Raw genomic sequence first — 27,885 nt, 5'->3', positions numbered from 1 at the left:
ATCTTTACTATTTTTCTTCCTAAACCAAGCATTACCAATAATCATTCCATTTCTCTCACAAAAATCAATCAACTTATCTCCCTCGCTGCTTCTTTTTCCATATTCAAAAGGACCAGTTACTTCTTTCCCAATTCTGTTATTTCTAACTTGTGCATTGAGTTCTCCCATGACTAACACTTCCACATCACTGATTACTTCCTCAAGTGTCTCTAAGTATTCCTCAATATTTTCCTCACTGTTTTCAGTTTGGGGTGCATAAACTTGGATGAAGTCTTTCAATCCTTCTTCTGCCCTCAGTCATATTCTGATTATTCTGTCACTAAAATAGTCCACCTTATCCACATTTTCATTCATGGTTTTGTTAACAATCATTCCTACTCCATTTTTTGCTTCTCCTCCTCTGATGATCAAGTAATGGTATTGTCACCCTACTCCAGTATAGGGTGTACCTTCTACTCATTTTCTTCACTCCCTTTCCCTTCCACTTGGCCTCACTCAGTCCCATCATTGCAACATTCTCTTTGTACATGAAGTCAATCAACTCTTCTGACTTTCCTGTTAGGGTCATAACATTAATTATTCTCACCTTCACAATATATTTTTATTATTTCTTTGAAAAGAATGTTTTTTTCTGGATTTCTATAAGGTGCAAAATGGGGTTCATTATTTGATCAGGTAGTATATGTATGTGTATGTTTAGGAGAGCTTCCTGATTGGCTACTTGAATTGATTTATGGGGTGAAATGGCCTGTGCGGTTAGGGGCGCGTAGCTGTGAGCTTGCATCCGGGAGAAAGTGGGTTCGAACCCAACTGTCGGCAGCCCTAAAGGTGGTTTTCCGTACCTTAATTAAGGCCACGGACGCTTCCATCCCACTCCTAGGCCTTTTGTATCTCATTGTCCCCATAAGGCCTATCTTTGTTGGTGCAACATAAAGTAAATTGAGTTTTTTTAAAGGCCTTGAATTGATTTATAGAATAAAATGAATGATTGCATTCACTCATATGTGTTTATTTACATTTGTATGTTCTTTATAATGAATTAAGAAACTTCTCCTAGTTTGTCTGATGTAGCTGGCGACACTTTGATTGCATTTTAACTTGTAAAACTTGGATTGCAAATAAATTTGTTTTGCTAAAAATATACCTATTATAAAATTATTTGGAATTTGCATTTGTTTTCAAGGTGATGTTGAAGGTTTTTTTAAAATGTTTGTAATATGATACATGTTGCTATTATGAAAGTAAAAATGACATACAGTAGTCTTTTTTCTCCTTTTCTGTTTTCGATGTGGTGATGGGGTTATTCTTTATTTTATTTTTAATTTTGTCAACAGAGGTTTTATTGTAACCATTACTATGGGCTATAGTGTATATAACATTAATTTCTTTTTTGTAATCTCTTTTGGAAAGGGAGATGTTAAGGACTTCGTGTATCATACTGTAGAAAGTACCTAGCTTTTTTATGAATGCCAGGGTGGAGAGAATCTTGTTTAATGATGTTTATTATTTGGATAGGTTTTCTGAAGATTTTGAAACCGAAAGCTTTTATTTAATTTTGAGGTTGAGAAAATTAAAATTTTGTTGGTTTCTGATTCAACTGTAAATTTTGTGTTGGGATCCTAAGTATTAAGTTGCTCAAGTAATGTTTTACTGTCAGTAATGCATTTATCGATAATGGTAAAAATATCAACTACCATACGTATCAAGACCAGTGCAATATTCCATTAAGGTTATTGATTATTTGTTCTTTTTATAAATTGTCAATGTAGATTTCAACTAAAAATTCCAGAAGTAGGAGACCCCATAGAGAGCCCCTTTTGCAGGTAGATGGTGTTATTGAAGGTGAAATAGTTGTTATTGAGAACGAATTCTAAAATATTAAAATATTCCTCTATTTCTAATTTGCTTAAATGACTGTGTTTGTTTAAATTCTCTTTGACTAAACTAATGGTTTTGGCTACAGAGATGTTGGCATAAATGTTGGTAATGTCAAAAGAATGCAGGGTGTAGTGCGAATTGAAGTTTTTTGGTAATATTACTGAATTCCACTCAATTCATAACAGAAGTTCTATTAAAAAGTGTAGACCCCTATAATGTTTCATTAAGAATCTTTGGATGAAACAGGAAATATTATAGATAAGACTAGTTTTTTTTTTTTAAAGTTAATGACACGTTATTCTTATGAATTTTCGGTAGAGCTTTGGCCGTATGGGGTTCACATTAGTAAGTTTGGAGATTTGTTGTTCATTGAAACGAGATGTTTTTAACTTTTTTTTTAAAAGATTATTTTGAATTTTGTTGGTGGGATCTTTGTTTATTTTAGAGAAACTGCTGTCAGAAAAGAATTGTTTTGTTTTATTAATGTAATATTTCTTGGTCATTAAAACAGTAGCATTAAATTTGTCAGCTTTTGTGATTACTGAATTGTTGTTAATCTTTGTTTCAGTTCTGAATTGTGTTTGTGAAAAATTGTGAACTTAGAGCAGTGTTGTTCTTTGAATGTATTTTGTAATATTTTTCCAACTTTGAACCTTATTTCATCTTGTTTATCAACGGGCAATTTACTATTGTGGTTATAATCTTGTTTTGAGTAGATAAATTTGTCCAATTATGTTGGTCCTTTACTTAGAATATCCTGTTCTGTTTTGCTCAGATGTAAGTTGGTGGGATTCTTAATTGGTGGTAAAATGTATGATTGGTGTGTTTGTATAGGCAAGAAAAGTTGTTATTTGATTTATGCTCTTTTTTGCTGTCCTTGAATTTTTCCAGTTTTTGTTTAAAATATTGTAAAGAATATGAAAATGTTTTTGATTTGAATCATTTTTAAATGGGGCTAGAGAAAGAGGAGCAACTAGATGTGTGTCGTACAGTTTGGCGTTTAACATATTTGATTTCCCTTTTAATACGTAATATTAACTTTAGTTTGTGCTTTTTGTTTCCAAATAGTATTCTTGCACTTACTATGATTGGAATTCAAGAACTTTGGTGTTAAGTTGCCAATAAGACACTTTTAAAAAAGGGATGTCTTTCCCAATTTTTGCAGTTTTTATTCTAAGATTTAGAAATTGATTTGCTTTTTTTTTTTTTGTTTGCCTGGGTTGGCAATACAAGTGATGAATCTCATACGTGGTTCCGTATTGACTTACAAAACACATTCAAAGAACAACTTTCCACAAAGCCTGCCATTTCCAACAAACATTGAAACAGAAGATCAAAAACAATTTAGTAATTGAGAAAGCTGGCAAACTTAATACTACTGTTTTAATGACCAAGAACGATTACATTAATAAAACCGAACAGTTCTTTTCTGACAGAAGTTTCTCTAAAATAATCAAAGATCTTGCCAACAAAATTTTAAAAAATCTTTTAAAAAATTTTGAACAACACATTATCTCTTTTCAATGAAAACCAGATCTCCAAACTCACTAATATAAACCCCATACTTACCATTACCAAGGCTCTATCGAAAATCCATCAAATTGATGTGTCCATCAGACTAATCATTAACTTCAGAAACAGTCCTATCTATAATATTACCTGTTTTATCCAAAAATTCTTATGAAACAGTACACATTTTAAAATAAAACTTCTATAAAAAATTCAGTGAAGTTCAGTAATATTCCCAGAAAACTAAAATTTGCACAGTTAACACCCTGCATTTGTTTGACATTACCAACTTGTATGCTAACATCCCTGTAGTCAAAACCATTAGTTTAGTCAAAGAGGATTTAAACAAACAGTCATTTAAGCAAATTAGAAATAGATTTTTTTAAAAAATATTTTAGAATTCATTCTCAATAACAAATATTTCACCTTCAGTAACACCATCTACCAGCAAAAAGGGCTTCCTATCGGGTCTCCTACTTCTGAAATTTTAGCTGAAATCTACATTGAAAATTTAGGGGGGGGAATCAAAAACCTTAATAGAAAATTCCACTAGTCTAGATACTGTAACCATTCAAGTACAATTATGGGTTCGAAGAAATGTTGTAGATGTGCCTCGGCCTTACTCAATGGTGATCCATGAAATTCCACTCACGGGCGTATGGGTTCAATCAGGCACCGGTTACAATTCATGGCAATCATTAGCACGTTATCATCGTCATTATGAGAATCTGTATCTTATAGTTATTTGAGTCTATTCTAACTCTTAATCTATAAATGACAATACTGCGAATCAATTTTAATTGGAAGGATGTCCACTTTAACCAAATCAATTCATTGTTAAAATATAATTAACAACAATAATAAATAAAATCTTGCAACGTGGATGGATAAGTCAAATGTTGAACATAGTAATCAACACAGTTAAAAATAAACACTAATGTACTTTTGTTGGTTGTCATTGCTTGCTCGTAAGGCACTGCAATTTTATATAATCAAAACAAATGTGTTGGCAAACCAATCTAACATTAAGTTAAACAAAGCAAACTGCCAACATGAAAATTTCCGAAGGCTTATATGTAAATTGACAGTATAATTGTTTAAATTATTTATTTTGTCCACTGCAAAAAGATAAAGAAAGTATTCATTCATTCATTCATATCTATTCATTTATAGGTCAAAACCTTGTCCTTTAATATTCTATTAATGTAATGTTATAATCCTTGCGTAGATCAACAAACTCTAACAACTTGAGTGTTCACTACGTAAATGCGTGCAACGCCGTGGAACCTAAAATAAAACAATCATGAACATTCAAAATAATATCCACAGCTAATATCAGTTAAATAATCGCCAGAACTGTGAAATAAAGAACAACATAATCATGGTGTCCTCAAATTGCTGCACCTAAAATAAAGTAGACATTCAAAACTACATAATAGCATCATAAACAATCATGATTTGACATTATTAAGACACCACAGCATCTGGATCTGTCCATAGGTTTTCTTCCAAAGATCTGAAATTACTAGTATCTATGAAACACAAGCACTACAACAGCTGCTATTCTACAGGAAATGCTAAGTTGTACATTACATAATATGACCCTAACTTCATTTCCTATCATATTTATCTATTCATTCATATAACATTATTTCCATTACCACATCTCAAATTAATATTATTGATGACTATTCACATGCCCAATAAGAAAATATTCTTCGGAAGCAATACTTTTGAAATATAATTGCAGTGAAACCTCGGAATGCGAGTAACTTGGTCTACGAGTGTTTTGCAAGACGAGTAAACATTTTAAATAAATTGTAACTTGATAAGCGAGTGAGGTTCCGCAATACGAGTGTCCCATGTGCCTAGGTTTTCCCCTCCCTTGTGCCTTTGTTGAATGGATGAACGAGGTCTTTGGTCCTGTGGTGAAGAAATACCTTTCAGAAAATAATCTGCCGCTCAAAGTCTTGCTGGTTTTGGACAATGCTCCTGCTCATCCTCCAGGCCTTAAGGCCTTGAGGACGACTTACTGGAGGAATTAAAGTTTGTTAAGGTCAAGTTCCTTACTTCCAACACTACTCCACTACTCCAGCCTATGGATCATAAGTCATTTCAAACTTCAAGAAGCTATACACAAAAGCACTATTTCAGCAATGCTTCGAAGTGACCAAAGGAACAAACTTTACCCTCCGAGAGTCTGGGAGAAATCATTTCCACATCGTGAACTGCCTGAAGATCATCAATAAAGCCTGGGATGGAGTCACCAAGAGAACTCTCGCTTCCGCTTGTGGAAAGCTGTGGCCTGACTGTGTTTTTGAACGTGACTTTGAGGGGATTGTTGGTGAAAATGAGTTGCCGATTGTCGATGAAATTGTGTCGTTAGGGAAGACTATGGGGTTGGAGGTGAATGACGTGGACATTCGAGAGCTGGTGGAAGAACATGGCCAGAAACTATCTACCAATGAACTGATGGACCTGCGTCGCGAACAACAGGATGTTATGGAGGAGATCTTGCGTGGGAAGAGGAGGAGGAAAAGTCAGTGAAATCTCTCACTTCAACTGAGATTCAGGAGAAGAGCAAAATGTGGAAAACAGCAAAAGATTTTATAGAAAAACACCACCCGAATAAGACGGTAGCAGTACGAACGATGAATCAGTTCAATGACAATGCAATGTCACATTTTCATGAAATCCTCAAAAAGAGGCAAAAGCAACAGTCATTGGACAGGTTCCTTGTTAAAGTTGCATGAAAAGGAAACAATTCCAGTGAGCCAACAGATAGCAGTGATTCCATTAGTGAAATTCGTGTTATGCAGTAACTCTTCTCATGTAATCTCTCATCTCCCTCACACCAACAATACCTACGATAGGTAAAGTGCAGTTTAATTTGTTTTAAGTTATATTTTGTTTCAGAAATGGTATGCAAATAAATATTTTTGTGTTGTGGATGAATCAGCCGCGTTTCAATTGTTTCTTATGGGAAAAGTTGCTTTGATATACGAGCGCTTTGGATTACAAGCATTTTGCCGGAATGAATTATGCTCGCAATCCAAGGTTCCACTGTACCAAATTATAAATGCTTGTCTATTCCTCCGTATCATTTTCATTTTCGTATGATGAGCATTTATTCCATTACCTTCACTATCAACATTATTGGGATTCTTCAAAAATGACATTACATTACAAGTAATGCTTATTTCCCAACAAAATATTACAACGTAACCATCATGCATAACATTTCAATTACTTCGACGACCTTACCATTCAACCATATCATATCATTTCATCTACACATCATACTTATTTAAAATCCTTCCTTCAAATACACAAGCTCAAAATTGCCGAAGAAGACTATTTTGGTTCCAAATACATGTGAACTTCATCATCTACATCTACGCGGTTTAATAAAGTATTTCTCTCATGACAATTCATTTGTGTTATATGAAATACTGCTTCACAAGGAAACTTTCAATCTCGACACACATAATAAATATATATAATTATTCCAGTAAGAATTAGCCACATAGTGATTGGCACATTAAATTGATTAGAAAGACCATACTTCAAAAATGATCAGTTAATTTCTAGTAAAATTCCCGTATCATAATCCATGGTTGTGTGCTCAAAACCAGATGAAATAGCACATTATAAATTATGATTCCAATTACGCCATTATTTAAAAGGATTTTCGCACTCCACAATATCATAAGATGCTTAGAGATGATCTTATAGCGTCGCTCAAGTTGTATTTACATACAACACGTCACGCTTATAAATGTGAAAGGAAATCTACATCTACATAATGTACAATTTTAACGGAATAGGAAAAAGGACAAGTTTTTGGTACTCATTGTATCTGACGAATTCTTGAAGACACAGCTCCATCATTCTGGTCATTGGAATATTATCATTTTGTTTGTTTCAACACATCTTCCAGACCCGCCAAGATTCCAACCCGGTTCAGGCCTGCATGATGATACCGGCGGATATCTCAGTATAACAATTTTCCCTCCAACTTGACATCATGAAACCTGCAACTTATATAATACGATTAGTACAGTATTATACACCAAAATAGGTATATTAATGTTTTGATACAACACTCGCCTTGTTGTTTTTCTATTAAAAGCTATGCTTTATAGCTTTGCAATTTACTTTTCTTATTAGCATATAATAACTATACAGATTCAATCAGTCTGCAACCAGCTTTCATCTCATTCATGTATGTATGTGTCAATGACAATGCTCATTCTCCTTCTCTCATTGTTTTTTAATAAAAACAAAACCCTATTCTATAATAATAATAGAATTGCATGCATTTTTATACTTGAGAATAAATCATTGCCATATAACCTCTTTTTTTAATATTTCTGACGTTTGAGGAACATTCTCTTTGATATAAATTACTCTACAATCAAAGATAAGGGTAGGGTTTTCCACATGTTCAATACTACAAAATAGTGAAATAGTGAAATTTTTGATACCGGTTTCGGCAACTCACTTTGCCATCATCAGCCTAGGAGATTGTTGCAGGACATTTTTTAAAACTACATTAAAATACTCATAATATATGTATTTAAATAAACAGGACCTTCTAGACTAAGTTTTGTTATTTACAGTTATGTGTATACCTTAAAACTTATGTAGTTTAAATACAGAGACTAAATCAGTTCTTATGAGGTTCTAGAATTCTAGAAGCTGGAGGAGAGAGTGAATACTTATCTCGTTAGTTTGACTAATTTTTGGGTAGAACAATGTTTTAATGTTCTCATTCCTTTTTGTTTCTTATTCTTCTTTAGATTACATTACACCTTCATGGAAAAAGAAATAGCACCTTTGTGTACAAACTCCATACTGTACTCACGTTCCATAATGATGCACACATTGTACATTTTACCATATACATACCTGCCAACTTTCCCGATTTAAGCGGGAAACTCCTGATTTACGACAGTTTTTTCCGCCTCCCGATTATTCTATTATTTCTCCCTATTTTAGCTTATTTTTCGGTGAACTTCAAACATTTGCTTTCATATCCCGCCATTTCAGCTTTGTACGCCAGTGGCCAGAATTCCTTTGCTCATTGGCCGCTTTCAAATTAATTATCGACGTTTAATAATACGAGAAATACGTGCGAATGTGCAATGTTTATTGAAAGCTGTATATCGCGACGCGTATATCGATTGTCAGTCTCTCGTTCTCGCGTGCTATGTTCGTGTTCGCTCACATCAGTCTAGTCAATTCTAGAGACTAGTGGCTTGATTTAGTCTTTTTTAGTAATTTAGTGACATAATTTCAAAGATAGCGACTAGTGACTTTTCTAGAGATTTTAGAAGCCATCTGGAGACAATTCTGGCGAGTTTTAATTTATTTCTTGATAAAATTAACATTGCGCTCGCATAATCATGCGGGCGTGTGATGCAATATATTAATCTATGCGTTTGCTAAGTAATCACATCTAAGTACATGACCAATTCACACGTGTGGAGCACGAGTTCATAACTGTTTTTGGAAGACTTATCAGAAACCGATCATCTCACTCACTTACGCCCTGTGATGGAATAGAAATGTGTACTTTTTAACCTCGTATAGCAACAGTCTGGTTTTGAGACAGTGTTATAATAATATACCATAGTACTCCTGTATTGCGCAAGACATGTAGAATAAGCAGTTTGACCAATCGAATCTCCTGATTCCTCCCGAATTTTCCTGATTTTCATATCCAAATCTCCTGACTTTTGGTGTTGTATAGTTGGCAGGTATGCATATACTCTGTATGACCTCTCCTGTGAACCATGTGACCATGCCGCGGTGGGGAGGCTTGTACATCCTAATGAATGAAGCAAATAGCCGAACCGTAGGTGCAACTATATCGGATATCGAGAGATCAGGCTATCAAATTGTTCATCAAAAGATGGGGGGGTAGCAGCCTTTTGGATGTTGCAAGGGAAGTAGTCTAGATCAGGCATGTGGCCTGCAAGAGCTTTTTAAAAAGAAATATTTTAAGAAATGTGAAGAAAATTTACAAAAAATATTTCAAAGACTGTTCAAAAATGTATTCATTTTGTACCCTTTATAGAGCCAAGTCAGAACTAATTCCTTCTTTAATATTATTTCCGGTTTTTAGGTATTCACCTGGTCTAAATAGGTTATTTTTGATTTACAAAAATTAAAACCCAAACTTCGGTGGAAAATGAGCCCTCTCAAATACCATTGTTATGTCTTAACCATGATAAAAATGGCTATGGGATCCATACCAAATCTGGAACTCCATGCCAACCTCACTGTGGACATTTTATGCAATGTAGCATGCAGTGAATACCAAGAAATACTTTAATTGTTATTGGTGTAAGAATTGTTTTTCAATTCTTTGTTCTTCTCACATTGGTAGTACAGGCTGGTACACAGTGCTGCACACTCAACGAATTTTCAGGGAAGTACTCCTGGAAGTACATTGCTGGGATTTTATGGTCTTACAACTGTAATTGTTTCCTTCTCACTACTCCCACTAAATTGTCCTCCTTGAAGTTTTGTTATGACTACATTATTAATTTTAGATTGTCTTTAGGTATTTTTGTTCTTCATGTCATTGTCAAATATTAATTCAAATAAGCAAGCATTGTTGGGTGCTCTTCTCCCAAATTCAGTTGTCCTAGGTATAATAGTGTTTATTTTTAATTTCACTCTTTTATGCAATTGTAAAATAGTGTTTTAAGCAATTAAAATTATTTAACCTAAATTTCAGTTGAACTGTGCATATTATTTCATAATGGTGCCTCTGTTCTACTTGCGGAATTTTACGAAAATTGGCCTATTATTAAATTGCAGCCCGCAATCATGCCTAAGGTTTCCAATGTGGCCCTTGAGCCCTTACAAATTAGAAATCCCTACTTTAGGTGATTGACTGATATGGCTTTGTAATAATATTTAACATGGCTTAGCTGTGTTGATACTGCTACACTGCTGAAAGCAGCCGGAAACTACTGCCGTAACTAACTCCCAAGGACATGCAGCTCTCTATATGAATGAATGAATGAATGATGTACTGATGATGGGTTCCTCCCAGGTAAAATATTCTGGAGGTAAACCAGTCTCCCATTTGGATCTCCAGATGGGGAATACACTGCAGGATACTGACATTCTGCGAGTCAGAGCATAGAATGTTAGAAGATTGAATCGTGGTAGGTTAGAGAATCGGAAAGGGAAATGGATAGACTAAAATTAGATGTAATCAAAATAAGTGAAGTACTTTGGCAGGAAGAGCACGATTTTTGATCAGGTGACTACAGAATTATCAACACAAAATCAAACAGGGGAAATGCAGGAGTTGGTTTAATAATGAATAAGAAAATAGGGCAGCGAGTAAGCTAATACAACCAGCATAGTGAACGAATCATTGTTGTCAAGATAGACACCTACCGGGTGAGTTGGCTGTGCGGTTAGGGGCGCACATCTGTAAGCTTGCATCCGGGAGATAGTGGGTTCGAATCCCACTGATGGCAGTCCTGAAGATGGTTTTCCGTGGTTTCTCATTTTTCACACCACCCCTAGCCCTTTCCTATCCCATTGTTGCCATAAGACCTATCTGTGTCGGTGCGATGTAAAGCCACTAGCAAAAAAAAAAAAAAGAAGATAGACACCAAGCCAGTGCCCACCACAATAGTACAGGTCTATATGCCTACTAGTTCAGCAGATGAAGAAGAAATCAAAAGAATATATGAAGAGAGAGAAGATTTAACGCAGTATGTAAAAGGAGATGAGAATCCAGTTGTGATGGGAGACTGGAATGCAGTGGGAGGCCAAGGAAGAGAAGGTAATGCCAGAGGAGAATTCAGACTGGGACAAAGGAATGAAAGGGGAAGTCAGCTGGTTGAATTCTGCACTGATCATAATTGAAGGCTTATTTCCGAAGTGATGCAACTCCACTTTTTTTGGATTTCAAACTGAACATGCAAATGTACTCCCACAACAGTGCTTTATCATGTGGAGACATATCTATTTCCAAAATGGAATATATTGTTGTTGAAATGACATCCAAAAGTTGTATGTATTTCCAAAGTGACGCAACTCCTCACTGTTTTTATTTCCAAAGTCCCGCAACTCCACATGACCAACAGCCCGAGTACCGATTAGAGAGTAATTTGCTCTTTCACTCGTGGTTTTGCTGTGTGCAGACACGCCCTGCTGAAAAGAAGTAGGAAATGGCCATTTCTTTAAATGGAACAAGGACCATTGGTCATTGTAGTAAAAGAAGACGAAGTCAAGGGTGTTACGGGCCTCCTCGATAAACTGGGTGTACGTGAAGGACATGCTGCAATGGCATTTTGTGATAGAATGCTTCCTTTTACTTCAACTGCTGAATATTGAAAGCCACAAAGAAAAACATTACATCTTAAAACTTGCGATGCATGCACAACTGCTTATAATAATCCAGCAAAGAGATAACAGTGCTGTTCCAGGATTCTCCATTAAGCCAGAGCTAAAAGTGTTGTTTACTACTATTTCTTGGGCTTTATGAGTACTGCGTGTGCTGGTAATGCTGTATCTTTGACCGTTTAATATATTAAATTTTGCTTGCAGGCAATCTTTTACAGGAAATGTGGAATATTGAAGGGAAAGACAAAGGAGAAAGGAAGGCTCGATGGCAACTCCAACCTGTGCACCTTACTTTATGAAGCCAGCATCTTAACTACTATGCTTCAAGAAAACTCTGAATAATGGCTTATAAAATGGCTTATAACCAGTGTTTGAAAATTGAAACACTAATATCTCAAAACTTATAGCCCATTCAAGAGAACTGCTCATTTTGTACCTACGACGATTAATCTTGCAAAAGCTCGTCAGAGTCAGTGTCTGCCACACTATAGTCTCCCCTTGTCTGTTGGTGTAGCAGAATGTAATTTTGTTATTGCATATAAATATCCTTATAAAATTTATATGCATTTAATTGTGTTTTTGCTAATATTGATCATTTAAATGTAATTGTCAAATGACTTTGAGGTTTTGTACAGGTATCTGCACTATAAAGAATGGCACATCCTACTATTACTCTGCAAGCCTTTGAAATGAACTAAGAAAAATCCTCGATGCTCTTACACTTCTGTGCCTCTTATTGGAAAATCATTGATTAAAAATCTAATCATTATCTCTACTTCTCTTTGCCTTTACAACCAAGTGCATCAGTCTCTTAAGTAATCATCCACTTGCATCATATGGCCCCCCATTAAGTCAACCCAGTGCACAGCTTCTTCCAACATTTTCAATCACAAGATGTCTTCATTACAAATACTGTTGTGTTATTTCCCCATATTGATATAACCAGTTGTTTTCAATTGTGTTCACGTCTGTTACTCTGGTTAATGTGTATCATCTAAATTTCACTTATGTACAATGGAATCAGGCTGCATGCTAGGCAGTGTTAGAATATTTTAAAGTAACATTCTCTCCAGGGTATCCTGCTACATACGAAGTAAACCATACAAGCAGCAACTCCATTCAGAGTATTGGGTGGTGGTAAATAACCAGGTTCTCTAATGATGCCAATCTCATCAAGTAGATCAGAACCTTTGGGAGGGTGATGATTCCTTAGTGGAGGAAATGTCATTAAAAACCTATAAGGCTGCATTTGTATTTCACATTGGTCACAGCTACCAACGGAGTCTGTTTCTCAAGTTAAGGATGTCTTACGTTGATGGCAGGGAAGACACTCTGCGAATGTTGCCAAATCAAACATGATTCAGAGCTTTCCAGAGACAGTGGGACAGTTGCTAGGACATTCTGTACAAGTGACACACCGGGGTCTTGCGTGACCCCTTCATGAGCAGGTACAGCTAAAGATCAGTTCCCTTAATATGGGCACAATAACAAGAAGTTGGAAAATTACCATTATCATGGAAAGAAGGAAGTTCTGCACGTACAAGAAACCAGATGGAATAAGTGTGAAGCAAGAGAGATCAGTGATGGGCTCAAATTACACTGCCTGACAAAAGACTTGAAGCACCCGGAAGAAATTGTTGGATGTCAATGTAACTTCGTACACATACACCATCGGCAAGTTTGTAAATTATTAGAATTGCAATTCTCTGTGACAGGTAGAATGGCCACCAGAGTGCATTAGTGTTGTTACAAGGCATGGTAGGTTATATAAGGAGCATGAACAGCGCCAGATGTTGAGTGATCACTGTGAAGGACATAGAGATGCCGTGTACTCATGTGAGACTGCGTTATCAGCACCTGAGAGAGTTTGAAGGGAGCCTGATTTTGGATCTCCATTTGGCCAGCTGGTCGAATAGTGCAGTATCCACATATGTAGGGCATTCAGATGTGACATTGGCCTGATGTTGGACTAAATGGGAACGTGAGGGCAGGCATACTCATCGTCAAGGTTCCAGTCAACTACATCTGACCACCACAAGAGAGGATCGCCTTATTGTGCACCAAGCACATCGTAACCCTTTCATATTTGTGCCTGCCATCCCTGAACAAGTAATGGACTCCCTGCATTCTGAATCATCCTGTACCATTGGTCAGAGACTAGCAGCAGCTGGATTAGGGAATTACCATCACATGGGTAGGCTGCCGTTAACACCAAAAACGAACAGCTGTATTTGGAGTGGTGCTGTGACTGGGAAGCAAGGACTGCTGATGAATGGCGTCACATAGTAATCAGTGATGAATCGCAGTTTTGCATAGCCACGGATGACCATCATCTGCTAATATGGTGGAGACCTGGGGAGAGGTCTCATTCTTCCATTGTTTTAAAGTGGCACAGCAGTGTTACTCCTGGCATTATGGTGTGGAGAGCCATCAGGTATGAGTTCAAGTCACGGCTGGTAGAGATTGAGGGAACTCGGACGGCACAACAGTATGTCAAGGATATCCTGATTCATCAAAGGTTATGAATTTCATGTTGTTGGCCCCGTATTGAACTGAGATTACATATAAATTATAAACAGAAAGTTTCCCACTTATTCAATACATTGTTATATGTATATAATATAAATACATGCATTGTAGATATAACTATGTATTGAATTGGTGGAAAACTTTTCTGTTTATAATTTATATGTATATCCTGATTCAGAAAGTGATGGAACCAACTAGAGGGAAGAATATCCTAGATGTGGTGCTGGTAAAATCAGATGAGCTCTATAAAGAAACCGAAATATAGGTGGTAGTGATCATGAAGCTGTTTTTGTCATAGTTAAAAGTAAATTTGATAGAAAGGAAGGTCTTAAAAATAGAACTATTCGGCAGTACCATGATAAAACAGGCATAAGGGTGTTTTTTAAAAGTAACTATGATCGGTGGAAAACAGTAAATAAAAACGTAAACAGACTCTGGGATGGGTTTAAAGTGATTGTTGAGAAATGTGAAAACAGGTTTGTACCTTTAGAGGTGGTAAGGAATGGTAAAGACCCATCTTATTGTAATAGACAAATAAAGAGGCCATAAGGAGGAGGTCAGATTGGAAAGAAATAGTTAGAAATGGCTGTGAAAGTAAGGAGAAATTGAAGGAACTTATTAAGAAACTGAATCTAGCAAAGAAGTTAGCTAAGGACATGATGGCAAGCATAATTGGCAGTCATACAAATTTTACTGATAAATGGAAGGGTATGTAGAGGTACTTTAAGGCAGAAGCAGGTTCGAAGGAGGACATTCCAGGAATCGTTAATGAACAAGGGGAGTGTGTATGAGAGGATCCTCAAAAGGCAGAAGTATTCAGTCAACAGTATGTAAAGATTGTTGGTTGCAAGGATAACGTCCAGATAGAGGAGGTGACTCATGCTAAAGAAGTATTAAAATTTACATATGATAACAATGACGTTTACAATAAGATACAAAAGTTGAAAACTAGGAAAGCTGCTGGAATTGATTTCTGGGGAAATACTAAAGACAATGGGTTAGAATATAGTACCATATCTGAAGTACTTACTTGATTATTATTGGCATGAAGGAGCTATACCAAATGAATTGGAGAGTTCGTATAGTAGCCTCTGTGTACTAAGGAAAGGGTGATAGACATAAAGCTGAAAATTACAGGCCAGTATGTATGAAGTACATTGCATGTAAGCTTTGGGAAGGCATTCTTTCTGATTATATTAGACCTGTTTGCGAAATTAATAACTGGTTTGATAGAAGGTAGTTCGGGTTTAGGAAAGGTTATTCCACTGAAGCTCAACTTGTAGGATTCTAGCAAGATATAGCAGATATCTTGGATTCAGGATTTCAAATAGACTGTATCGCGATTGACCTGTCTAAAGCTTTTGATAGGGTGGATCATGGGAGACTACTGGCAAAAATGAGTGCAATTGGACTAGACAAAATAGATCTCAGCGAATTAGAGTAAGCAAAACTTTATCTTACCCTGTAATAATTAAGAGGAGAATTCCTCAAGGCAGTATTATTGGATCTTTATGCTTTCTTATATAATATAATAATGATATGTGTAAGGAAGTGGAATCAGAGATAAGGCTTTTTTCAGATGATGTTATTCTGTATAAAGTAATAAATAAGTTACAAGATTGTGAGCAACTGCAAAATTAACTTGATAATATTGTGAGATGGACAGCAGGCAATGGTATGATGATAAACGGGGTTAAAAGTCAGGTTGTGAGTTTCACAAATAGGAAAAGTCCTCTCAGTTTTAATTACTGCATTGATGGGGTGAAAGTTCCTTATGGGGATCACTGCAAGTACCTAGGTGTTAATGTAAGGAAAGATCTTCATTGGGGTAATCATATAAATGGGATGAAGGGTACAGATCTCTGTACATGGTTATGAGGGTGTTTAGGGGTTGTAGTAAGTATGTAAAGGAGAGGGCATATAAGTCTCTGGTAAGACCCTAACTAGAATATGGTTTCAGTGTATAGGACCCTCACCAGGATTACTTGATTCAAGAACTGGAAAAAATCCAAAGAAAAGCAGCTCGATTTGTTCTGGGTGATTTCCGACAAAAGAGTAGGGTTACAAAAATGTTGCAAAGTTTGGGCTGGGAAGACTTGGGAGAAAGAAGGCGAGCTGCTCGACTAAGTGGTATGTTTCCGAGCTGTCAGCAGAGAGATGGCGTGGAATGACATTAGTAGACAAATAAGTTTGAGTGGTATCTTAGAAGTGAAGCTTCCACGGTGTGAAGAATTATTTAATTTAATTTCCGGGTTGAACCGTGTTGTACTTGTCTGCACATCACGTACCGTTTGCCAAGTTTCAAATACATTGCAGTATTCTTTGTCAAGGCGACTGAAATACCCTTACTCGATCCGAGGTAATCAGTCTCCCAGGCAGAAGTATTAAAATTTACATATGATAACAATGACGTTTACAATAAGATACAAAAGTTGAAAACTAGGAAAGCTGCTGGAATTGATTTCTGGGGAAATACTAAAGACAATGGGTTAGAATATAGTACCATATCTGAAGTACTTACTTGATTATTATTGGCATGAAGGAGCTATACCAAATGAATTGGAGAGTTCGTATAGTAGCTGGGAGACTGATTACCTCGGATCGAGTAAGGGTATTTCAGTCGCCTTGACAAAGAATACTGCAATGTATTCGAAACTCGGCAAACTGTACGTGATGTGCAGACAAGTACAACACGGTTCAACCCGGAAATTAAATTAAATAAAGTTTGAGTGGTGTCTTTAAGAGTAGGAAAGATCACAATATGAAGATAAAGTTTTGTTTATAGGAAGGGAAGTTAGGGATTGGAATAACTCACCAAGGGAGATGTTCAATAAATATCCAGTTTCTTTGAAATCATTTAAGAAAAGGCTAGGAAACAACAGATAGGGAATTTGCCACCTGGGCGACTGCCCTAAGTGTAGATCAGTATTTTGATTGATTGATTGATTGATTGATTGATTGATTGATTGATTGATTGATTGATTGATTGATTGATTGATTGATTGATTGATTGATTGATTGGTCCGACTCGTTGGCTGAATGGTCAGCGTACTGGCCTTCGGTTCAGAGGGTCCCGGGTTCGATTCCCGGCCGGGTCGGGGATTTTAATCGCTTCTGATTAATTCTTCTGGCTCGGGGACTGGGTGTATATGTCCGTCCCAATACTCTCCTCATCATATTCAGACAACATACTACACTACCAATCACCGCAGAAACACGCAATAGTGCTTACATCCCTCCATAGAGGGTTGGCGTCAGGAAGGGCATCCGGCCGTAAAACAGGGCCAAATCCACATGTGCGACGCAGTTCGCACCCGCGACCCTACAGGTGTGGGAAAAGCGGCAGGAAAAGAAGAAGAAGAAGAAGATTGATTGATTGATTGATTGATTGATTGATTGATTGATTGATCGATCGATCCTGCATCCTAATATGTTACCTCTCATGCGACAGCTTCGTGGTGCCATTTTTCAACAGCACAGTGTTTGTCCACACACAGTACATGTGTCTATGAATTGTGTGTGTGATGTTCGTGGCCAGCAAGATCTCTAGGTCTATCCCTGATAGGAACGTATGGGACTAGCTCAGTCGTCAACTCCAACTCAGTATCAGTACCTAACATATCAAGGACCACTTACAACAGTTGTGGGCCAGCTTACCTCAGGAGAGGATACAACAGCTTTATGACACCCTTCCTAACTGAATCAGTACATGCATCCAGGGTGCAAAGTCATACCGATAAGTGCGCTTGTATTGCATAGTTCTTTGTAAAATTGACTCAATTTTTTAATCACTGAAATAACATCATATACCTTCTCGACATGTGAAGTTTTGTTTCCTCCTCCCCTTCTAGGTGCTTCAGTTTTCTTGTCAGGCAGTACATATTATGTGGAATGCTGTATGCACTCAGGTGAAAAGACAAGAAGAGAGCTAAAGCCTTGAAGTGGAATAAGAGAAATAATAAGAACTCAGAAGAATTATAAATCATCAAGTATAGGATGTGAATATACAAAAGGAGAAATACAGGGTGTTCGTAAAGTCACCAGACTCTAACTTTGAAAAATTGCAACTCACATATCTGATGGAATAAGATGGCAAGCTTGTGAGATGTTATCAGGCATGGTAGAACTGGTTGTAGTGTTAGAACAGTGCAGCTGTTGCCTTGTGCAGAGTGAGATGTATAAGATCAAGCGGGCGACACTGCATTTTACACGCGCACAACAGGTTGCTTTATTGGGGGCTTATTTTGAGTGCTAAAGTTATGAGAGGTATGTGGAAAGATGGAGACATAGATTTCCTAATTAACCCTTACGAGGTAAATTTTCTTTATTTGGTCTTGTATGCAGGGTTTCATGACATGAGCTCCATGGATGATGGAGAGCTGTATGGGAGACCTAAATTAATTACTGACACTTTCCTTCGCAATGTTCAGCAGCACATTTAGAGATCTGCTTGAAAATCTGTAAGATGTTTGTCACAAGAACTTGGAGCATCAATTGGGTCCACACATAAAGCGCGTAAAGTGGCAAAGCTATGTTCGTATCAAGTCGAGGCTGTCCAGGAGCTGAAGCCACCTGATTTAGAAAAATGTTGCCGTTACTGAAAGTGGTTCTGTACCTTCACATGAAAGGTAGCCATTCTGAACAATACCTTTTTCACAGAAGAAGCATGGTTCCACCTCAGTGGCTACATCAACTTCCAGAACACCAGAATTTGGGCAAAAATCCTTGCATGAAGTACTGCTTCATTCTGAAAAAATTGGCGTCTTGTGCATAATTATTATTGCACAAAAGGATCGTTGGACCTTTTTCTTTAAAATACAACAGTTGATGGTGCCATATACAGGGACATTGTGCAACATTTCATGGCTTTATTGGAAGAGGATGAGTGTTATAGCTGGTTCCAACATGGTGACACCACTTGTCATATGGGTAGTGCAACCTTGGCAATATTACAAGAATTTTTTGGTGGTTGAATAATCGCAAGAAATTCGTGGCCTCCTCAGTTGCCAGATTTAACCTCTCCAGACTTTTTTTATGGGGGTGTTTTAAAGAAAGAGCATACAGAGATAATCCGCTTTCCTTACGTTAACTCAAAGGAGCAATTTCTAAATGTATTGGAGAAATAACACCAGTGACTTTGAGAAAAGTGTTACAAAACACGTGTAAACATGTAAATTTTTGCATGCAAGAAAATTTGGTCACTTTCAGTATCTCTTGTGAACCGGAACTGTGGGAACGCAATGTACGGCAAACGAGTTAGTGTCATGTCTGAACATTTATTACTCTCATTTTTCCAGAATACTTACACCAGACTTTAAAAAGTATTTCTCTTCACTTGAAGGTATGTGGAACTATTGTGTGTAATCATTAGATTTGTTTTTGTAATAAAACTTACGGAAAAAAATTCAGAAATATTGAGCGCGGTGACTTTATGAACGTTCTGTACAGTGACAGGCTAGTTGTGGGCATACAGAGCAACAAAAAAGAAAGAGACAAACAAACATGGAAACAAGAGGATATGGACAAACTTCACAACTTTGTATACTACTGTCTTCAGAGATGGGTTTACCCCTCGTCAATTCCAGTTCTTCCAGATCTGTTTCTCTCTCTCTCTCTCATTATTTCTCAGCTCCTGACAAGCTTGTTTATGTTTCCCAACTTCATTAGTGGAGTGGGCATCCACATTGAAAGAACCTTTCTTGAAAATTGGTATTTCTTCATGTGAAAAATTATGAATACCGTAATGAGACAATGGGATAAACAAGAAAAAATACAGACAAAAGGTTAATGCAGGTGATAGAAGACAAGGAACATTGAACTTGAAAGGAACCCAATCAGTTTAATATAAGCATTGGAATGGAACAAACAAGTATGCAAATATAAATAATCAAGATAGGCAAGAGGATAGGAATGCATACAAAAGGACAAAAACAATGAGAAACTAATGTGCACGTAAGGAGCAACAAGTTGAAGTGAAGACAAATAAAGACAAAAGAACCTGAACAAATTCCACATTTTCATCTTCTGGTATATTAATTTCTTTTCAAAAGTATTTGGCATTTGCTGGAAATGGTAGGTCTCTTCTAACTCCACGTACTACTGTAGTTTAGCAGAGAAATTTGACACCTGATTTTAATCTGATTAAAAAGTGCTGGTATTTGCTTAATATCTATCATAGGCAAGCATTTCAAATATTGCACGTTTGTTAAATTACTGCTTTTACTTGCATTATATGTTTAATGATCTGTGTAACTAATTTTGTAGATATGAGGATTTAAAATGAAACCTGTGTGTGAACTTCTGCATGTCTTCATAGTTATCTTAATTAGTAAAGACTTAATTGAAAATCAAATGCTTTCTTCTTTGTACAGAAGAATGCCAGATGAAGCCAAATCCCTTGGAGAGTGGACACTCTGTCTTCTTTGTAGTTCAGCCTCGTTTCATGAATGTGGATATTCGTGTGATCGTTGACGTGACACAAGGTGCTCTAGATCTCTTTCTCAGTCCTCTTGAAGACACTTTTGTTGTCACTGTCAATGCAAGTAATGGAGACCGCAAGGTGAGTGCATTCAGTTATTCACAGCTCTAGATATGTAACTTCTATGAGTCATTTCTTTGGTTAATCTATTCTAAAACATTAAATATACTGTATTTAGTAAAAAAAAAGGATGGCTTCCTTCTTGATCTACAAATAATAGGTTGTAAAAAATGATGTGGATTTATTTCAGAATACTGCTACTTCTGTGATTTTTATTCAAACCCAGAATATTGGTAATTTTTTTTTAGTTGTCTTGTCATTTTAACTGTACTGCTCCAATATTTAAATTGTTCTTTTATGTCAAAATATTGTATCATTTTATTTTGAGAGAGAAGTGAGAAAGTTATTGTGCATGACTGACAGTAGCCTAAAACAAAACTCCTTTTTCTAAAGATCTTTTTTTTTAAAACTTTTATTGCTTTGATTTTTGTAAATGAAAGCTTCATTGTTTTCAATTGATTAATCACCAGTTCATTGAATAATTGAAACTTTTATGTTAAGTATTTTAACATCCAGTAAGGGTGGTTTTTTTTTTTTTTTTTTTGCCACTATGGTTTAAATCGGGAAGTGTCAATCAGCTTGTACTGAAGATTTACTACAGTTTGTTTACTTTGGATGACTTTGTTTAGCCCCAATATAATGATTTTCCTTTACCATGTTCTAGGAGTTAGTATAACAGCATTCTGCCTGATTGTCCTTGGTTCAAATCTCCACTGTAATACACATTTAAAACTGATTTGAGGCACTGGAATGCGATGCTTTTAGCTGTAATATAAGTGAGAAATAGGTTAAAATCTTGTTGTTAGTCACCCTAGAACTGGTTTTCTTCTTCCAACTCGTGGTGAATGCCAGAATGGCATCTACCATATAGATCACAACTGCTTCCTCCCTGGAATAAAACAGTGAGTTCAGCGACTTCCCTTACGGGCCACCTATACCATTGGTTCTTAATTTGAGAGACTTCTATGTGATGATGGCTCTGCCCCAAATCGTATGAGCCACAACTGAAACACCAATCGAACTAATGGCATCATTACGGGTCACCATGAAGACTGAAAGTTCATCTGAACCCCGGCAGTAAGAAAGTTATGGTTATTCTTGTGTACAACTGTGATGGTGTTATCCTAACATATTACGTTCCCCCACAGCAGACCGTCAATGCACAGTTTTACGGTTCATTTTTGGAATACAACCTGCGACCAGCTTTAAGAAAAAAGTGGTGACACTTTCTGCACAACCCATCCATCATTTTGCACGACAATGCTCGGCCACATACAGTGCAAGCTGTGGCTGATTTGTTCGGTTGATGGAGCTGGGAATTGCTATACCATCCTCCATATTCTCCAGACTTAAGCCCTTGTGATTTTGATTTGATCAATCACTATAAATCAATCAATCAATCAATCAATCAATCAATCAATCATTCAGTGAAGAAAAAATGAAATGGCGTATGGCCTTTAGTGCCGGGAGTGTCCGAGGACATGTTCGGCTTGCCAGGTGCAGGTCTTTTGAATTGACACCCGTAGGCGACCTGCGCGTCGTGATGAGGATGAAATGATGATGAAGACGACACATACACCCAGCCCCCGTGCCAGAGAAATTAACCAATGATTAAAATTTCCGACCCTGCCGGGAATCGAACCCGGGACCCCTGTGACCAAAGGCCAGCACGCTAACCATTTAGCCATGGAGCCGGACAATCAATCAGTCAATCCCTAAGATGAAGGAACCACTTCGTAGCATTCACTTCAAAACTGTTCGAGAGATTCGTCGGGCAGTAGATCACTCTATTTGAACTATCATCACAACAGGCATGACTAAAGGTATCCTATGACTTCCGCATCACTGGCAACAGATTGTGCACAATACTGGTGACTACTATGAAGTCTACGATTTGGCCCATGTCTCATCTGAGGTAATGATAAGGTGTAAGAAAGCCTCTCTTTCATGCTCTTGAAGACCTGGATGACACTGTTGTGCTGTATGACCTCTGGCACATTCAATCTTTATCCAACTCCATTGTTTCTGTTTCAAAAACATTGTAACAACACTACCTTAGACTGCCAGCTAACACAAGGCTCTGTTCCTCTCGCCAGTTCGCATGCGCGTGATGTGGGAAGGGAGAGTCCATGTGCTCTGAGGTAAGGTAGGTATGTAACTAACATGTGCTATCAGTGATATTATTAGGTTTCGTTGCATGACATTTCTACAGCAATGTTGCCACAATTAAAGTTCCAACCTTCATATATGTACTGTTGAAAGTTTGTTTAGAGTACAATATCGTCATGGAAATTAAATATTCATTTTCTTTGCCCACAACGGGTGACTTGGACCCACTCAACAATGTTATGGCAGTAGTGCCAGACGTGTAGCTTAGATCACCGAGTAAGTTGGCCGTTCGGTTGGGGTTGCGCAGCTGGAGATGGTGGGCAAAATCAGGATTTGTGGGTTCTGATCCCACTGGTGTCTGGTTGGCAATTTTTATTCTGTACTTATAACATCTCTTCAATATGTACTATCTGTACTGAACGCAACCTAATACGTGAAAGTTTATTTCAAGTTTGGCCTTTGCTGACAACTTGGTCTTACTGGCAGACTGTGCTGAAAGCCTGCAATCTGATGGCTTGAAAATAGGTGCAGTAAGTAAAAAAGACTTTCTTCAGCTTATCCCAGTTATTTCTGGGGTCGCTGGAGCCACCCAGGCTCATTTTGCTTTTGATCGGGGTATATGACTGGATGCCCTTCCTGCATGGGGGCTAAGAGAAGCAGGTGGAGATTAAGGTATTATGGCTACACTCAGTTTTTAATACTCTAAGAATAAAAGATATGGAACTGAACAAAACTGAATTGGAGGTTACAAGGAGAAGATTGCGGAGGCAATTAATGCGCAAGATCTTTATTTTTACTTATATGGAATTGAAACTTCATTGTATTGCTTTATGTTTGAAATCTTGTATATGGTAACTAAGATTCTAACCAGTACCTGTTGAGTTGTACAATGAAAGAAGGTTGTGAAAATTTGCTGTAGTTGTGGAGCCTACCGACGATGGTTGTAGCCATATTTAAAGTTAGGTTTTCTAATTCCTTATTTGAACCAAGAGTCCTGATATGATTCATAATTTCATGCACTCCTGTGAATGGCTGAAATACAATAGATAGCCTTTTGGAGTTACTGGATACTAGAACTTGAACTATTATCATAGGCATTCACTCACTGGCAGGCATAACAGTTGTCTTCACAGTGTATCAGTGTTGCCAGTTATGGGTTCTTCAGTGTTTGAAGAGACCTATTCTAGAACTGCAAGCTCTATCACAGTGCTGGCACATCACATCTACGAAAGCTCCTTGTTGTAAACCCTGGTGGTCAGTTCTTTTATTGGACTTGTACTTTCGTCAGCATTGTTCCAAACGGTTTGAATCCATAGCGCATATGTAGGTTTCCCATGTACAAACAGTTTTGCTCAGTGGTGACCATAGCATTGCTCCATGTATTTATCAAGTGACAACTTATCACCTATTCTTTAAATTTTACATTTAAATGCTCAACAATAGGACATAACTTACCTTAAGAATACTGTATTGTAGACTGTAATTAGATTTGTCATTTAAATAAAAAGTTCTCTGTATTTGTTCAAATCTATTTCTTGTCATGGCATTGGAAAAGAGAATGATGTGAGAATCTGCAGTTTCCCAAAACACATATCTGCATAAAAGGAATTTAACTGGATAACATTAGGATTGCTAAATATTTTATAGTCTTCAAGTGATCTTTTTCAACAAGGAATGGAAAGGAACAATCAAGTCTTATATAGAAAGATGGGAAATTTTATACAAATACATGCTCGGATAAACACAGTGACAGGTCGGATAAACACATTCACAGGTTGGGGTGGGAAGAGATAAGGATAAACATGAAAACAGAAAAGGACTATATGAAACATGCTATTAACTTCACCTCCACAGCAGAGCTCTGAACGTATTGATTTGGACAGCAGCCCGTGTTCAGACAATTCAGAAGGTTGATTGGTATAGGAGATGTATACATTGAATAACTATGGACGAGAGGCAAGAAATGATGAGAGCAGGTAACAGTAGAGTAGATGATGAAAAGCTAAACTTTTATACACAATTCATTCCATATTGAGCTGTAAGTTTGATGTAATCATTTTATATGTTAGCAGTTTATTTTGAACTGTTCTTTATGGCCGAGAAAGGAAATAGAATTAATGAAGGTGATAAGTTTTCAGTATAATCTCTCGTGTAGTATTTGCATGTGGGCCTCTCTCTCTGTCTCTCTCTCTCTCGCTCTCAGTCCACTCTAAATAATTATCTTGTTGGGATCAGACAAACAGACACAAGAAACTCCAATACAAGTTTTGCTGTAAAATTGATGTCATATTAGGCATTATCGCTTTTTAATTTGATTCCAGGTGGAGGTTGATCCAAAATATCAGAAACGATCAGAAGATCAGATATTTGCTGGTGAAGTGCCTATTCGAATGAGCCCCATGGAACTGGTTTCATCAGAAACTGAAGTGACTTTATTGAATGGTTCATCTTCAACAACAGATCATTCATCCTGGTCTCTGCCTCAAGTTTATGTGATGATAGAACGTGGTGCCCATGGATTGACCACATTTGTTACCGTACCACGAAGAAATACTTTCCTTATCGTGAGAAACTTACAAGATAGGCTTGTATTGACTTTGCCACAGGATCGTCATGAGCTGGGCTCTACCAAGTTTTACATGGCGCTTACAGCTACTGTTTCTAGTTATGGCATGATATTCTTCCGTCAGGATCAGCTGCATATCGATCTGTTTGTGTTTTTTTCAGTGTTTTTCTCATGTTTCTTCCTCTTTCTTGCTGCATGTGTAGTGGCATGGAAGGCCAAACAGGCAGCAGATGTTCGCAGAGCGAGACGTAGGCATGTTGTTGAGATGCTCCACATGGCTAAACGACCATTTGCAACAGTTACACTGTTGCTGGATACTCCTAGTGAACCTGATGATCAGTTGATATTCGTTCCTACATCATCTACTCAGTCCCCTCACCGCAAGAAGCAGCGTAAACAGCATCTCCAGGGTGGTGGTGACATAAGACCTGTAGCGGTGGAGCCTACCGATGATGGTATTGCCGCTGTAGGTACTGTATTTGTACAATTACCTGGTGGCACTGAAGCTCCCGTTCGACTTGCATTAGCTTCATCACTCATTCTTTTGGCCAGGGTATATCCACTCAATGGACGAGCCTTTCTTAGGCGAAGGAGTAGCCATGCTCCATCGTAGTGAGATACGCAGCTTATCAAAGCCATCCATTTAAGTCTTTTCCAAAAATGATCGTTACTTGTTTGATTTAATTTGTAGCTAATCTAGGGCTACTGAGTGTTAGAACTTTTTTAATAAAAAAGTATGAGACAGCTAAGGTACATATCCTCAGTAAAGTGCTGTGTTTAGTGATTTGAAAATAAGTCTGTTATAAGACTTAACCACATGTCTTCTGATACTGTATTTTACTTTATTATAAGTTAAAAGAAATGTGTGTATTGATTTTTGACTGATTTTCTGACAGATAATGCAAGCGGAATGATGTCAGTCTGTTATGAAGCTTGCTGGTCTTTATTCCTCGCATATTGTGCTCGATACTTTGAGATATCTTTAAAATGCTAGCTTTCCCCTCAAAATTTTATTTTGTGAAGTGATTTCAAAATATTTTGTTTGTGGCAGTCAAACAATTTTTTCAACAATAACACACATTCTAGATTTAATTTTTTTTACAATCATTTTTACCTCTGACTACTTGTCACATGTTATCATTATGGTAAACATGGTGTGTTATATGCGATTCCAATAAGAATAATACAAATATTTTTTAAATGTTTAAGTACCAACAGTGGTTACTGAACATTATGTGAGGTGACAACTACCTGAGCAATTTGTATCCATTTGACTCCCCCTTGAAACTTATATTGTCTGTCTCTTACTATTTGTAATTCACCAAGCCTTGTCAGTTGAATCTCATTTTGTTTGTTGTTCGAGATAGCATATACAGTAGTTTTGTTCATAATTTGTGAGGATTGATCTACATACTATGACTCTGTTCATTTTTATGAAGATTTTGTAGATGCTCTGTTCAGAGAGACTGATGTTCTACTAATATGATGTACATATTTTATTCACTTGTTTTAATACTTTGTTGTGAACTTGTTGTAAATCAAGGAATATTGATTATTAACTTGACTTTGAATCATACGTTAAGCCACAAGATCTTTAGTTTTATATGGAATTCAAACTTCAGGGTATTACATTATTTTTAAAATCTTGTATATAACAACTAAGATTCTAACCACTTCCTGTTGAGTTGTACAATGAAAGAAGGTTGTGAAAATTTGCTAGGAGAACCTGAGTTTTCTTTATTTTATTTCATCTAAGTGACTTTTTACTACAAATCATTGCATGATACAATTTTATTATTTATATATTCAAAGTACATACACCTTCTCTCCACTTGTCTTCATTTAATGCTATTATTTAAATAATATGAGATGATCATAGCAATGTTGACCTCCTGCTTGTTCCTCACATTTTATCTCCAATTGTTTTTTGAGCTTCTGACAGTCATAATATAATTTATCTCTATCTTACTTGCAGAAAATCATTGGTGTGTCTGATATTTTAGGGAAAGGGAATATTGATAGGTTTAGATACATGATCATCGCATGTACATTGCCATATAAATCTAAGATGTACAGATTTTTGTTTATTTATATGGCCCTTTTACTACTGCACTTTCACTTTCTTCTTGTTCTTGTTCTTCTACTTCTGCCTATTATTATTAATTAATAATTAATTATTTATAATTAATAATAATAATAATAATAATAATAATAATAATAATAATAATAATAATAATAATAATAATAATAATAATAATAAGCATATGGCTTTTAGTGCTGGGAGTGTCTGGGGACATGTTCGGCTCACCCAGTGCAGGTCTTTCTACAGTATTTGATGCCTGTGGGGGACCTGCACGTCTGGATGTAAGACTCAGAT

General features: G+C 36.8%; 1 protein-coding gene across 1 annotated transcript in view; it reads left to right on the top strand.

The window, feature by feature from the left end:
- The window catches only part of Megf8 (multiple EGF like domains 8), a 461,373-nt gene extending 433,709 nt beyond the window's left edge, over positions 1-27,664 (top strand). The window contains exons 39-40 of the mRNA XM_067145403.2: positions 20,667-20,854; positions 25,264-27,664. Of these exons, the coding sequence (XP_067001504.2) occupies positions 20,667-20,854; positions 25,264-26,121 (1,046 nt within the window). The 3' untranslated portion in view covers positions 26,122-27,664. The remainder of the gene's footprint in view (positions 1-20,666; positions 20,855-25,263) is intronic.
- The last annotated feature ends 221 nt before the right edge of the window (positions 27,665-27,885 follow it).

The sequence above is a fragment of the Anabrus simplex genome, chromosome 4 (assembly GCF_040414725.1).
Source record: "Anabrus simplex isolate iqAnaSimp1 chromosome 4, ASM4041472v1, whole genome shotgun sequence".
Taxonomy (NCBI): Eukaryota; Metazoa; Arthropoda; class Insecta; order Orthoptera; family Tettigoniidae; genus Anabrus; species Anabrus simplex.
The sequence above is the reverse complement of the archived record's forward strand: the minus strand, read 5'-3'. Positions and strand labels throughout refer to the sequence as shown.